General features: G+C 37.6%; 1 protein-coding gene across 1 annotated transcript in view; it reads left to right on the top strand.

The window, feature by feature from the left end:
- Positions 1–7,853, top strand: part of LOC109380954 (uncharacterized protein C10orf131) — a 23,649-nt gene extending 15,796 nt beyond the window's left edge. Inside the window, exons 6-7 of the mRNA XM_019639088.1 lie at positions 3,813–4,011; positions 7,579–7,853. Coding sequence (XP_019494633.1) covers positions 3,813–4,011; positions 7,579–7,676 — 297 coding nt within the window. The 3' untranslated portion in view covers positions 7,677–7,853. The remainder of the gene's footprint in view (positions 1–3,812; positions 4,012–7,578) is intronic.
- The last annotated feature ends 8,854 nt before the right edge of the window (positions 7,854–16,707 follow it).

Raw genomic sequence — 16,707 nt, forward strand, 5'->3', positions numbered from 1 at the left:
AGTGTCACTGGCCCTCATATGTGGGATCCGAACCGGGGCCCTCTGGCATCCCAAGCGAGTTCTTAACCATCGCGCCACTCGGCCGGCCCTGAAATGTTTATTTTTGAGCCACCTCTTCTCTTTGAATTGAGAATCTGTTCATAGTAATTCCTAACATTTATTGAGTGCTTACTGGATGCCCAATGATATACTAAGTTTTTAAAGGGGATTGTATCATTCAATCCTCATAGTAATCCTGTGAGGCAGGCATTATTATCATCTCTCTATTTTATAGTTGAGGAAACTGAGGCACAGAGGGTTAAACATTGATAGAGCTGGGAAGTATAGTCTGTCATTTCCAAAGCCTGTTTTCTTTTCCTTTTGTTCTTCCTGTCCTCTCCAAGTGCCCCACATTGTTCTTCATAATTTTCACTACTCTCCATGGATTCCCCATTCTTCATTCCTTCTGGTCCCATCCCAGAGCCTTTTAATTTCTATCACTTCTTCCGAGCTCCTCTCAAACCCCTCAGCCCCTCCTGTTATTCCCTGGTTGGCCTTTCCTCCAACACTAGCAGCCCCACTAGTCTTTCCCCGTATCCTCCTGGTTTGGCAGTCTCTCGCATTGGATGCCCTATCTGCTCATGTTCCTCTATATTCTTCATTTCCACTTTACCTTCAGATCTCTCCACAGTTTCCTTGGGCCCCCTCTCCCAGTACCTCCTTATTCCCCAGAGTTCTGTCTGTCTTTGGACACTTCTCAATCATTTCCAAACCCCTCAGGGCCTCTTTTGGAGTCACTTTTGGACCCCCATTTGCCTGCCTTCTTACTTCCCAGTGCCTTCCATTCGCCTTTCTTTGCATCCTGCTCAAGTCCTTTTATTCCTTCTTTGTTGTTGGTTTTTCCCCCAAAAAAGGGCTTTATCTTTTAAAAATTTAAACAAAGTATATACATTATTTAAAAATTCATGCAGAAAACCATGAGGAAGAAAATAAAAAATCATGTGAAATCCCATTGCCCCAAAAAAATGACTATTATCATATTTCATACCTTTCTCTATGCTTATACCAGCACACACAGAGACGTTTATGTAAATAGAATCATCGTCTGCCAATTTCATTTTTCTAGTTTCTCAACCAAACCTTGGTGTCATCCTTGGACCCTCTTTTACTCACATGCCTTATCTCCAAATAATCACAAATCCTGTTGGTTCAACTTCCAAGTATTCAAGAATCTGATCCACTTTTCACCACCACCACTGGCACAACCCTGGTCTAAACCACCTTACTGTTTCATCTGAATCATTGCCATAGCCTCCCTCTGTTTTCACTATTGCTTCAACAGTCCATTTTCTATACCATACAGCAGTCAAAGTGGCCCCATTAAAATATAACACAGGCCGTTCTTTTGCTTACCCCTTCTGATTTCCTGTCTCACTCAAAATAAAAGCTGAAGTCCTCACAGGGGCCTCCAACGCCAACATGATCTTTATCTCCCTTCTCCCCCCCAACCTCATTGGCCTCCTTCCCGTTCTTCATAGCATGCGCCTGCCTCAGCGACTTGGTACCTTTTATTTGTCTAGAAAGCTCCTCCCTTATCCTCATGCATTCTCCCTCACTACCTTGGGTCTGTGTTCAAATGATACATTATAAAAGGTACCGTGCCTGACAATCCTGTCTAAGATAGTATCCCCCAACCTACCCATCCCAGCCAGCATTCTCCATCCCCTTATTTGCTTTTTTATTATAACACTTATCACCACCCAGCAGATATATCTATGTCTATGTATTTATTTTTTTCCTGGAGCATATAATGCACTCAATGAATATTTGAATGCATACTGAATAAGTGAGTATCAAACATGTGCATGTTCTGCCAAGGCATCCGACCTCCTAGAGCCCCCTGGTATCGGACTAAGGAATGGGCTTTTCTGGGAAAGTGAGCAGGTCCACCCAGCAGAGAGCACGCCAGGTCAGGCGCTGTGGTTATGGCTGCTTTTCCTTCTCAGAGGGCAGGCATGAGAGAAATTAGGTCAGTGGGAAAAATAAGCTACCTGGGTCCAAGGAAGATCCCGGTTTAAATGCAAGTTGTTTATCGAGTTGTTTGGAAAAGTCATGTGCCTTTCACCTGGTGACTTTGGGGCCCGTAGGAAGCTACTGTCCTCATCACAGGGAGGCTGAGTTTGACTGCGGCCCCTTCCTTCTCAGAGAAAGGGGAGTCCTGGTCTCAAATATGTTGTCTGGGCAACCCAGAGTGAGGTCCAAGGTTACTTTCAGATAGTTCTGCTTATCACACCACAGTTAACAAGGCATGTTCCTATGAGATGGGGAATTATCTCTTTTTTACCACAGATGTGTTCCTCTAGACTTATGCATGGAGGGTTAGGGGAATGCCTTCTGACCTCACACTCCCTGTCCCACAACAAGCTAACAGCACAGACACTGCTCTGCTGTAAGTTGCGTAGTAAAGACCAAGAAGGCGATCTGGGATAGCAGCTAGCCTTAGATTAAGTGAGGAATAGTTGTCAGATGGGGTTTATATTGGTTGTGATCACAGTCTTGTCTTGGGCTGAAAATATAAGCAAGTTGAATAGAGTAGGGTTCACAAAAGAGACCTATATGGTCATAAAAAAAAGGGATTTGACATGAGAGCCTGACATACTCATCCATCAGGGCAGACCTTAGCTCTGAAGGCAAGTTGAAAGCCCTGGCCCACACCAGGGGTGCTATGAAGGAAGATTGATAATGGGGGCTCCAGCCAGAACAAACAGCCCCTTTTTATCTGTGATTGGAGTCTTCAAAGAAATCTCCTGTGTGGAATCCCCCAAATCTTGCTTCTAGATGTCAGTGCCATACCTTGTTTGAATTCTGAAAAAGATACCAAAAAGATTTCTGGATATAAAATATTTTCTTGATTTCATGACGGGTAGGAGACAGCGTATGATGACACGATGACTTGGTATGAAAATATGTAATGTTTAGCTATGTTAATTTTGTAAGAGCTGATCAAGGTCATGTAAAGTTCTCTACTCAAAGGAATTCTGTGATTAATTATTTTTATTTAATTATTTACTCCTAAATATATGTTTTTGAGAATCGAGGGATTTTTATTTGTATGATTCACACATTCTCTCTTTCAATATATGTGAATTTCAAGTTAAACAAAGTCATCCAAAATAAATTCTTGATTTTTTTTTTGTGTGAAGAAACTCATGAAATATCTGATCATGATATAAAAGTATGCATTTTTATATTTAGTAATATATCTGTTTCAATACCTATATTCAGATTGTTTGTAACTTTTATATATAGCATATTTTAGAATTTTACTATAGTAACTTTGCCATAGATTCCTATGTTGAATCTTTTCTTTCTTAAATACCATCCAGAAAACAGCATGGCTGCTCCACAATCACTTTAGGTACTACTGCTTTCTGAATGATGAAAAAAATATAGGGTTTAATACCACATGGCCTGATGTCTCTGAACTTTGCCCTACACTGTGAATTCTCAGTGGTTGAAATATCATAGTCCAAAATCTCATAACATTTTCCATAGGAGAGGAGGGGCTTCAATTATAATTCTATTTCAGTTGTCTTTCATTGAGAATTACAAGGAAAGACTATAGAAAAATCATATTGTATAACATTAAGCCTTAAGTGAGTTCCTCTATGTTCAATGAAATTTCTTTATAACACCGTTTCAGCTTGATCTTGAACTGGGTGGCATGGATCAGAAAGACAATTCATAGCAAGGTTCTGGTGCATTTCATTTATATGTATATTAACCATTGGAAACCAACATGTATACTTATTTTTCTTTTTGGTATTCAACAGAGACCAGTAGATGATAGTTATCATAAACATGTTTCACTTGGTGATAATTTACAAAATTTTGCTGAAGGCCCAGATGAAGATTGTATGGAAGAAGTAATTTTTCCAGATTTACTTGAAATAAAAGCTGCTGAATATGAAGATGGTCAAGAACAAATAAAAAAACAACAGGCAAATATTTTTGTGCCAAGTAGTTCTCCAGGTAAAGTTCTTTTACAGTAAAATATTCAAGTCATTAATGAATCGTATTAAAGGATAATAGTTTCTTTGTATACTGGATAGATAAAAAGTATTGACCTAGAATTATAGAATGTTTTCTATATTTGTTCCCCATGCCTTCTCTGAGTTTAAGGGAATCGGTTAAAATAACTCATTCACTTGTGTGTGTGTGTGTGTGTGTGTGTGTGTGTGTGTGTGAGAGAGAGAGAGAGAGAGAGAGAGAGAGAGAGAAAGAATGTGTATATTCAGACTTTCTGCTAGACTTTAGTGGTAGGGTACACGATAGTTCCCTTTTGCTTCTTGTTTGGTCAATACCAGTTTAATATTTCAGACTTTCAAGTAATATATAGGTTTTGTTATTAAGTGGTCAACCGGTGTAAACTGCCAAAAGATAGGATACCACGCATTTTAGAAGATGAAGGATTCTATATTCAGAGAAAGCCAGAAATATATAAAAAGACCTGCAACAAAGTGGAAAATCGCCTGCTTAAACTAGAAGAGGCAAGTGCACAGCTAACAAACCACTCACTGAGAGTATGCGATACTTGTTTTTAATGTATTATTGAATTACTATGTTTCTGTGCATATTTTTGATAGGGAATATTTTGGTTTGAACAAAGTGCTGAAATAATGTCATTACCTTCACCTGTTAGACATTCATGGAATTTCAGACTAAACATAAATGAGGAATCTTTAAATCCAGCACTAAAGACCATATACAGAAAGGTAACCAACAACAGTTTATTTGGAATTATTGTTAGAATTCTTGTAATGTCAATTATAACTTACGTTTTTGTGGTGTTAATTCACCGTCCAAAGATATTAATAAGTCTAGTAATATAATGTTAAAACTATTATGAAATGTTAGCCATTAAAATTATGCTTTGAGGAATATATAATGATATGCAGAAATGCTCAAAATAAAATGTGAAGTGAATAAAAGCAGAATGAAAAATTATATAAGATCCTAATTTTATAAAAATCAATTTATCAATGAATGGACAAGTATGAATACATATATGTGTATATAGATAAAAGACTAGAAAATATATCAAAGTTAATAATTATCTCTAGATAGCAGGACATAGGATTATTTTTATTTTACTCAAGATATAGCACAGATATTTTAACATAAGTATCAGAGACCATTGCTTTGGGGAGAGAGGTCCTTGAAACAATGGCAGTTTGTTGAATGAGTAAATACTTGAATGAGTGAATTAACAAAGGGATGATAACAAGTAAATGAAAAATATACAATTTTTGGAGAAATATGAACCACCACCCAGATTAACCTTTGTCAACATCCAGAATCTCAAGTTGGAAACCACTGGGCTGAACAAGTAACTTTTTCCTCTAGTGTATCATCCAAGTACAATTTCAGTATTTGATGGACTCTTAGAGTTGGAAATAAATGTATATGTCACTTCACCAAACATCTAAACTGAGTATTACAATTCATTCTGTAGTATCCTTAACAGGTAATATTCTGGAAATTGTGTCAGACAAATGCCTTTGCCTGCTTTTCCCTTCTATCGTCTCTACATTTTTTTATTCTGCCCAGCCAGCCTTGGAGGCAATGCTTATTTGGGGGTTTTCACCAGAATAAATACATATAAGGGGAACGGTAGGAGAGATAATAGCTGCCGGAGTAGCAGATTCCTCTCTTTGCTGCTGCCTCTGCCAGGTACTTCACTACCCTGTTGTGTCTGTACAACCCCTGGGCCTTATTTGCTTGTTATTTGCTGACTAGTTTTGCATGATGATTTGACTATGAGTTTTACTCCTTCTAGCCTTCTTACATAGTTGCCGAGATTTTACACATGTCATCAGCTTGGATGTTTTTGTGCTTTTACCAAGCTTTGAGTCATTGTTGCCGAGATCTTCGTGCTTTTGTTCTAGCATGCTTATCTCGTTCTAGAAGTTCACTTAATCACCAGCGTCATGGAGCTTACCACCTCCCAAGAGAATTCATCCCAGTATTAGCCAGTTATAATTGTTTATTGATTGTGTATTATATTAAAATCTGCCTCCTGGGTCACTATTACTCATTTGACCTTGTTTGATCATAAGAAACTCATAAAGTACTTCATTTATGTGACAGCTCTTCAAATATTTGAAGCCTAAGGTCACTTCTACCTTTAGCTTCTGCTTTCCATTTTAAACTCATTTCTTTTGACTGTTGTTAGATATTCCACCATCTCAAATACTTTTATTTGGCTTCTGAGCACCAGTCAGTAGGTACTGAATAGGACAGGACCAAGGGCAGAGGCTTGAGTCACTCCAATAGAAACCCAAAGAAAGTAAGCAACACAGTTAGTTATGCAACCAGTGCTGAATCTGCTTAACAAGACAGGCATCTCTAGCTTAGCAACTTTAATTTCCAAAATTTCATTTATAATTTGATTGTATATTTCCTTGGTGGTTTAGCCTGGCCAATTTCCTACTGATTAACTAAACCTTATAGATGGGATTAAGAGATGGTTTTCTCCTGAGTTGACCCTCACATAGAGAATAGAAACACAATAATAATAAAACAAAACAAAAAAGCTTTATGGCTTTTCTCTTGCCTCCCTTCAACCCAGTGAGGGAAAAGGGGAGGATTCCTAGCTCAGGAGAAAGTAGAGAGGAGAGATGTAGGCATCATACTGGTGACATACAGTCCTTGAAAAGCACTGGATTTGCCATACCAGGCCAGAGGTGGGACAGCAATTGTTTCAGTGTAACAGCAGGTATAAAACAATTGCACAGACTGGAAGCCCTCTCCAGTGACACCAGACTGCTTCAGAAAGAGGACTTCGGCTCTTCTATTTAAGTGGATGCAGCCATGGCTGTTACTGGGAATGGCTAGCTATTTGTGAATTAGACTATACATGCTAAGTAACCTACTAGTCCTCTCAAATTATATCACTAAAAACCAATCACATGCATATTCAAGTATATGTGCTTAAATTCAAAGTAGTGTGTTAAAACATAGTTGAATCATTTTGCATATAACTTGAGGCCTACAGACTTCAACTAATTTAGGGGCAATCTGGTATCCAAATGGAGACAGTCTCATTAATAAAGAAAGATGGACTCCTAATAAGGTAGCATTTGCTTAGACGGTCCAGGTCTCTCTTGGGAATTTTCCAGGGGATTACCAACATATTCACTTTAGAAAAACATTTTAGTAAGGGTTTAACTCTGGCCCACAGCTGACTATTATATCATCATATAGTTGAACTATTGACTCAACAGTTGTAAACACCATTTGTTTTACTGTTCCTATAGGAAATCATTTGGGGGCTTACAACTTGAAAGTCCAACCTCTACCAGCACACAATAGTAAGGTAGATGATAATAATTTCTAGCAAGATGATTATAATGATGTCACATAAATATATGAAATCAAGGGCCATAATACTCAAGGAAGAAGAATCAAATTGTTTTTTGCTTTTCTGTATCTCTCAACTTTCTTAAAATTAACACATTACCTTTATATGGAAAAGTTAGTTGTACTTTTAAAAGAAATAGCATCAAATTAATTTTGTGTGCATATTTTCTTTAAAAGGCAGTAAAATCCGATCTAGAAAGCTCTATTGGGAAGAAAATGGAAGGTCAAAGAGAAATGTACCAGCTAGATCTCAACATTGTGGGTTTGCAATTTAGCCATCATCCTCTCTTCAATCAAGAACAAGTATTATGTGCTAGGCTGCTCCAACTTTATGAGTGTTTTCAAGACAGGCAACAACAGAATTTATCTCAACTGCTTTTGGAAAAGGTGAGAATGGTTTTCATTATGTTATTGGGCTGAATATTTAATATTGAAAGAGCAAGCAAACTTCATTGTACAGAGAAAGTTATCATAGAACACTTTTTCTTAGTACTTTAAATACTTAACCAATTAGAACAATGGTTGATTTCAGTTTTTCTGAAAAGAAACTGTAGAAGTTGACTGGCCAGGGAAGCAGCCTCAAAGATATTCTGCATGATATTTAGCACTTGCAAATCATTTACTAATCAGTGTTATTCTTGGTCCTATGACTCAAGAAGAATATTTGAAATTATTACTTTTTAAAAGAGCCATATGGCTGTTTTAAGTCTTATAATAGAGTATTTTGATAAAAGCATTAGAGATCTTGCAGTACCAGACAAGATGGCAGAGTAGGTAAACACTATGCTTCCCTCCTGTCACGACCACATCAAAATTTCAACTGAACTACAGAACAAGCATCATTGGGAATCATCTGACGTCTAGTTGAACTGGGGTCTTATAACTAAGGACATATGGAAGAAGCCACCTCAAGACTGGTAGAAGGGGCAGAGATGCAGAAGCGGCTGGAGATCCAAACCCAAATGTGGCAGTTAAAATTGGGAGGGATATCTTGGCTGCAGAGGTCCCCCTGGAGGAGCAAGGGGCCCCAGTCCCATGCCATGTCCCCAGCCCAGGGTTCCAGTGCCAGGAAAAGAAGTCCCCACAACTTCAGGCTGTAAAAACAGGTGGAGATTATGGCTGAGTGAGACGGAGGGCTGCTGGAGTCTCAGGCATTCCTCTTAAAGGGCCCGTGCATGGACTTACTTGCTGACTGACTCACTCGCTCTGAGCTCCAACTGTGGGGCAGCAGTTCAGAAGGTGCCAGTGACATATAAGGAGGAACTGAATTGTCTGACTTCAGGGCAAGGGCTGGATGGGTGGCTTTCTCCCAGATACAAGTGCTGGCAGAAGCCATTGTTCCTTTGTTGAGTCCTTCTCTCTCCCAGTGTGCAGATGCAGGCGGCCACCACTTCTGAGTCTCCACCAACTTGGCTAACACTGTTTTCTCTGCCCTGGTGATTCTCTGAGATCCCGCCCTGCCCAACTTGGAGGCCCACCCAAGCCACTTCCAGTGGCTTTTCCATAAAAATAGACCATCTTGGCTTATGCTGTAGACTGTCCTAAAACCTCTCAAAGATTAACAAACTCCAAACAAGCAGCATCTGGCCTTGGCATGCCCTGTCTGTCTTGCTGAGCTGCCCCAATCCTGGCACTAGCAGCATCCAGCCTTGGTTGGTGGCTTGGCCTCTCCCAGGCACCTCCATGCCCAGCACAGGTGGCTTCCATTTGTGGATTGCATTTTGGTTGAGCTTGGCCTGTATCAGGGCCCCTCCCAGGAGACCCTGGGGCCCACACGCCCAGTGTCCTGCTTTGGACTTAGCTGGAGCACCACCCAGCTGCCTTCATGGGCAACACAACCAAAGGGAAGATTAGGCAGGCACCAGAGCCCTACTAATTCGAATCCTGCACTATAGGGTCAGCCCCTGCACAACAACTTCTCCTCTGTAGTCACAGGCAGTCCTCACAGCCAGTCATCCTGAGGGTCAATCGCTCCTATTGATGTGCAAATAATAGTAACCAAGGCTCAACTACAGCAGGAGAACACAGACAACCCACACAAGGGACACATCTGGTGCACCCAGCTCAGGTGATCAGGTAGACTGCGCTACTGGGCCCCACAGGACACCTACAACATAAAGCCACGCTACTAAGACTGGGAGACATAGCAGCCCTACCTAATACATAGAAACAAACACAAGGAGGCAGACAAAATGGGGTGACGAAGAAACATGTCCCAAATGACAGAACAGAACAAAGCTCCAGAAAAAGAAATAAACAAAATGGAGACAATCTATCAGCCACAGAGTTCAAAACACTGGTTATAAAGGTGCATAAGGATCTCAGGGAGAACTTCAACAAAAAGATAGGAAACATGAAAATGGAGGGAGAAAACATAAAAAAGAACCAGTCAGAAGTGAAGAATACAATAACTGAAATAAATATATTAGAGGGAATCAACAGAAGAAGACCGAATCTGCTATTTAGAAGATAAAGTAGCAGAAAACAATCAGAACAGCAAAAAGAAAAAAGAATCCAAAAAAATGAGGATAGTTTATGGGGCCTCTGGGACAGCATCCATCATACCAATATTTGCATCATTGGGATGTTGGAGGGGGAAGAGAGAGAGAAAGGAATTGAAAACCTATTTTTAAGAAATAATCAGGGAAAAAGTCCCTAACTTGGAGAAGGAAATAGACATATAAGCCCAAGAAGCACAAAGAATTCCAAACAAGATGCACCCAAAGAGGCGTACACCAAGACACATCATAATTAAAATGCTAAAGCTTAGAGACAAAGAACCTTAAATGTAACAAGAGAAAAGCAGTTACCTACAAGGGAGCTCTCATAAGACTATCAGCTGATTTCTCAACAGAAACTTTACAGGCCAGAAGGGATTGATAGGAAATATTCAAAGTTATGAAAAGCAAGGGCCTATAACCCTGAATAAGGTATCATTTAGAATTGAAGGACAAGTCAAAGAGCTCCCCTGACAAGAAAAAGCTAAAGGAGCTTATCAGCACCAAACCAGTATTACAAAATACGTTAGAGGGATTTCTTTAAGAAGAAGGAGAATAAGAAGAATAAGAATAAGAATAAGGTGGAAGAATAAGAATAAGAAGAGGAGGAGGAGGAGAACAAGAAGAAGAAAAGAAGAGAAAATAAATAAATAATATGAATAGTAAAATGGCAATGACTACATATCTATCAACAATTACTTTAAATATAAATGGATTAAATACTCTGATCAAGAGATAAGGTGGCTGAATTAATAAGAAAACAAGACCCTTACATGTGCTGCCTACAAGAGACTTAACTTCAGATCGAAAGACACACACACAAACTGAAAGTAAAGGGATGGAGAAATATAATTTTATGAAAATGGAAACAAAACCAAAAAAGCTGGGGTAGCAATACTTATACCAGACAAAATAGTCCTTAAAACAAAGGCTATAACAAAGAGACAAAGAAGGACCCAGTAATCTCACTTCTGGGTATTTATCCGAAGAAATCTAAAACACTACTTTGAAGGGACATGTGCACCCATATTTTCATTGCAGAATTATTTACAATACCCAAGATATGGAGGCAATCTGGGTGTCCACCAAAGAATGAATGGATAAAGAAGAGGTGGTACATATATATAATGGAATATTACTCTATAAAAAAGAAATGAAATCTTGCCATCTGCAACAACATGGATGAACCTAGAGGGTATTGTGCTGAGTAGAGTAAGTCACACTGAGAAAGACAAATGCCATTTGATTTCACTTATATGTGGAATCTAAACAAACAAAACAGAAACTCATAGACGCAGAGAACATTTTAATGGTTGCCAGTTGGGAGGGCGGTTGGGGCAGAAGTAATAAAAGGGAACCAATTAAGAAGTACAAATTGGTAGTTACAAAATAGTCATGGGACTGTAGGGAATAGCATAAGGAATATAGTCAATAATATGGTAATAACTATGTATGGTGTTAGATGGGTGCTAGATTTATTGAGCTGATCACTTCATAAGTTATTAATATATAAATGTCTAATCACTATGTTGTACACCTGAAACTAATATAATATTTCATATAAACTATAATTGAAAATTTTAAAAACTATTTTTAAAAATAGATATATTGACTCATATCAAATATGACGAGTCTTGGTTCAAGAATTATTAATTTAAATATCATCTAATGACATCATAAAGGGTCCATAAAGTCTGAAGAGAAATCAAAATAGTACCCACTGATTATTTTTTTAATTTTTGCCGCATTTAAACTCTGCTGAGTTTCTGATACATGAACATTTTATTCACTAATGTTTTCTCTGAAAAGATGTTTTGATAGGTCTCATTCAGCTAATGGATACATATGAAAAATAAATACTTAGTGAGGTATTTAATGAAACATTCAACCCTGGTGTCACCAGAGCAGTCACCAAGACATTACTATAACTTTGAATGAACTGTACCTTAATATGTCTGCTTTTTAAAATATAAGTGCAAAAACCGTAGGACTGAATCCATTTGACTGAATTTTTATGTAGCAGTTGTGTGGGAGAAAATATTTGAAGACTGTGCATTAATAATGTCAGAATATTTCCTAAAACAAATATTGAATATTCTGACTTTTAGTATAAAATGGCCATTGTTTTTAAGAATGGAGGAACCAACTCTGAAATTAAGATGTAAGTTATTTGATTTATAGATTTCTACTTTACAGATAATTTTCCAACAATATTGTATAAGTCTGATCAAGCAATATTAATTTAGAATGCTGTGTACTATAGTAGTATATATAATAGTGTAATAGAATCTCCAGTAGTAGTATAGCTAAGACTCTACATTTACTTTTCATGTAGTATGGCTCTCTGTGTAAAATTACATTTTGGGGTCATTGTTTGTAACATGTTTCCGTATTATTATTAATTCTAAGAGCCAAAAGTAATTTCTTAGTTGATTTTTACAATTTATTCTCTTGCGTACACATAAACATTTCATCTCCAATAATAGTAAATTGTAAAAAGAGAAATTTGAGCACACATATTAAAATTTCTGTAGGCTAGATTTCTAGAAGTCAAATTACTTGGTCAAGAACAAGGGTGCATGAAGTTTAAATTTTATTAGAGAGTGATGAATTGCCTTTCCAAAAAAGTTTTTCCAATTCGAATCTCTACTGACAGTACAGGACAGAGGCCATTTCCCAAAGTCCAGTCCTTACCAATAGTTGATATTATTTGCCCGTTTTTGCAATGCTTTGTGTTTTGTTTAACTAATTACTCTATAAAAGTTTTAAAATATACTGGATATAAGTCCATAAAAGATATGTATGCCTTTTGAACATGTTTTATGTATTTTTGTCCCATTCTGTTGCTTGCCCTTTAACTTCATTTTTTCTATCTCTTGGCAAACAATTAAAATTTGTAAGGTCAAATTTGTCAGTCTTTTTCCTTCTGGATTTTAAGTTTTGTTTTTTGCTTGCTAAGCTTCCTAAGACCTATACTCAAAGTGTTTCAATCAGTATGCCTTTGGTTGCAATTCACAGAAAACAAAACTCTCTCTCTATTGTTTTAAACAATAAGAAAAAGGTATTACCTCCCATATTAAAGGTCCCAAGTTAGGGCAACTCTAGGGTTGGTTAACTTGGTGGCTCAACAATATCGTCAACAACCCTAGCTTTTTTCTCTTTTACTCTTCATCTTCAGCAGGTTGATTTGGTTAATCCTCTCATGGGAATTAACAGAGTGGCTTCTCTATGTATGTTTGCCCAGACACACAAATACAGTATAATGTATTTGAGAGTCCTCTCCAACCTTTCCCCCTCACCTCAGCAGATTTTATTGCATGTCTCATTGGCTGGAGTTATATCACACGATCATGCCTAAACCAGTCACTAGCAAGAATGGAACTGCTACAAATGGCTAGATGAATCAGGGTTTACCTCTGAAATACATGAAAGAAAATTGAGCAATTGAACAAAGTTGGGGTTCTACCAACCAAGAAAAATGATCATTCAAGGGCAACCAATAGTACCTGACAGACCAAAATTTCAAAGATATCTTTCTATATTCTTCTAATAATGTGTGTGTGTGTGTGTGTGTGTGTGTGTGTGTGTGTGTGTGTGTGTGCGCGCGCATGCGCACAGATATCCTTTTATTCTATCTAGACTTTATAACTGTATCTTCTGAGGTCAGGCTTTAAGTCAATTTCTTTCTCCCAAAAGGTTAGCCTAATATCTAGACACCGTAAATTTTCCTACCTTTATTCTGCCTTTACTCTAAACCAGCTTTACATATTTATATAGATTTATTTAAGAACTGTCTATTCCAGGGCCAGCCAAATGGCACGTTGGTTAGGAGTTGGCTTGGGACACCAGCTCTGAGTAGCAGGGCCCAGGTTTGGATCCCACATGAGGGCCAGTGATGTTGCGCCCTCTGCAGCTAAGATGGTGAACAACAGCTCGACCTGGAGCTGGGTTGCCATGAGTCGCCGGCAATGGAGTAGGCTGCAGTGGGGCTGGCTGGCAGCTGGTGTATGCTTTCATGAGCTGCTGTGAGCCTCCTTTAGTGGCCATCCAATAGCCGGCGAACAATGTGCCGCACCCCGGCCAAGCACAATGATAATACCAACATGGGCCAATGAAGCAACGTCCTCCACAACTAGACTGAAGAACAAAAGGACAGCAACTTGTCTGTTCCCCTTCCCCAATTCCCCAATAAAATCTTTTTTTAAAAAATAGCTATTTCATTGACATATTTGTCTAGTCCTGCCCTGTTTAATGACTATTAAATTATGAAATTATGATGTAGTAGGACAAGTGCCTCCTCATTATTTTGTCTAGAATGTTTTTGGACACTCTCAAAGATTTGGTCTTTCATACAAACCTTAGAATTAGCTTGTCAAACTCTGTTTTAAAAAAATCCATTACCATTTTTATTGTGATTGGATTATATTACTATATTAATTTTGAAAAAAATTTATCTTTATAAAAATTGGGTTTCCTCATCCAGGAATGTAGTATGTCATCCATTTGTTGAGGTCCTCTCTTTTGTCTTCCAGTAAATGTTGGTATCAATTGACTCTAGTCTTGGAGTTTCTACAAACTGCCCCTAAGTAACAGATTTCTCTACACATGTTTTATAGTTTTCTCCAGTTTTATTTCTCCATGGATATTTCTCTCTGTTTTATACTTCCCTCAGTATATCTTGTTCTATTGATTTTATTTTTTTATTTTTTCCTACTATGCTTTTATTTTTTATTGAGAAATATAGGTATAATTACAAATATACTTACATAGATATGGATGTGATGGTGGAAGTGGATAAAAACAAACATATCTTTTATGTAACCATGGGATTTTAGGTGGATGAAGGTAGATTCCTGTGCTCAATCTGCCATCTTGATTTATTGACATGTCTCTATTAACTGATGAACTGATTATCTAAGAGGGTTTAAGGTATAATGTTTATATCTTAGCTAGATATTGAAGCCCTTCTCAGTTCTGCCCTAAGGTGCTTATATGAAATATATTTTGGCAGACAAGATAGTAATACACAAAAAAGCTATACCCTTGTGCTTATACAGGTGAATTGGAGTAATGGTAACAGGTGAAAGAAATGTACCAAAAAATCTCTTTTCTTTGTTGTAGCTTAAAGCACTGACACATGCTACCAAGTTAGCAAATGATAATTTGGAAATAAGCCAGCTGACCAGAAAATCTTTACAAGATTATTATTGGCAGATAAGGTAGGTTTGGGGCCATTCATGTGTTCATCAAGCATTTATTAAGCAACTTCTTTAGACAGAGTACTACACTTGCTATAGAAAATATAAAATAAGAAAAAGACAAGATTCCTACTCTTTAGGCATTTACAGAAATGGTTCCAACCTTTCCTTAAGACCCATTTGTGTGTGTGTGTGTGTGTAAAAATATTTCACAAAAATGTCAAATGAAAGTAGTTGTAGTTTTAATATCCATTGATTAAATAAAACACATGGTGATTAAAAACTGTGAGTTTACTAACACTTTTCAATTGACTTAATCTCAAGTGTTTGTATATATTTGAGAATTAGTCTACATATACATATGTACAAGATATATTATTAATTCAGTCTAAAGACAATATTTAAAGAGCATGTAGATTTAAGGACCCCTGTAAAAAACATGGTGTACAAGTTGGGAACTATTGACTTATGGACTAGTTGGGAAAAGAAGTTAGGATAGTGTGAAATAACTAGAAAAATGATTTCAAGACAAAACATAATTATGTGTCAAGGAATCTCCAATAGTAGGAAAACTCACAGGGAGGTACTTATTGAGTAGAAATTTCCACTATGCACAAAGATATAACAATTGTCTATATATGAAAGTGGTTTGATGGTTAAAGAATTTCCCTGACTTCCTGCCCATTGACCTGACACAGTTCTAAAACTCTTAACCACTAGAGGCAAAAGTTGATTTAAATAATCGGTTTCCTAGAATAATCTAGTTAAATACAAAAAATATTACTTGAGAAGGTTGACATGTACCTTGCACAGGGCCTGGCATATAGTGAGTGTTCAATAAATATTGAATGAATGAATGAATGAATGAATGAATGAATGACTAGAAGCTATCAGTATTTACAAAACGATAAATTATTTATAAGGTTAAATAAAATTGAAGGCAAAGAACAGACATTGGCATAATGAACACAGAACAAACTATAATACAGGAAAAAGAAAAGTCGACTTTAGATGGGGGTCCCATGGTGATGGATAGGGGTCTACTACTGTGTGTGTGTGTGTGTGTGTGTATGGGAGGGTCACTATAAAGATCATTGCTTTTATTAAAACAGAAAAAAAGCAATGTAATAGATATCCATTCAGAAAAAATTTCAGAGTGCTGTTGAAATTCTTCAAAGGGGAGATTGTGGACATTTGAAAAACAATGTTTTTATTAGGTGATTGGTGCTAGGCATCTGGTATATAGTCATTAAAAGTTGACTATATACCAGATGCCTAGCACCAATCACCTCGTACCCAGGAAAGAAATCTGCAAGTCATTTGTGACCCCTCTCCTTGCTTCTCTCATCCCAATATCCAACCAGTAACCATTCCCACTGATTCTGCTATATCTCAGATGCTTCTCTCATAGCCTGACTATTCAAATAGATTTTTCTAAATAAGTAAAACCACTTTAGTGGCTTTCTACTACTTTTAAGATAAAAAGTCAATGTCCTTACTATGACCTGTAAGGCCCTGCATAATCTGACTCCTGCTGACCTCTCCAGCCTCCGGTTAGGGGTTCTCTGCCTTGGTACTTTAGTCCAGTGCCCTAAATGGGCTATGCCCTC

The sequence above is a fragment of the Hipposideros armiger genome, unplaced genomic scaffold, assembly GCF_001890085.2.
Source record: "Hipposideros armiger isolate ML-2016 unplaced genomic scaffold, ASM189008v1 scaffold_42, whole genome shotgun sequence".
Lineage (NCBI taxonomy): Eukaryota > Metazoa > Chordata > Mammalia > Chiroptera > Hipposideridae > Hipposideros > Hipposideros armiger.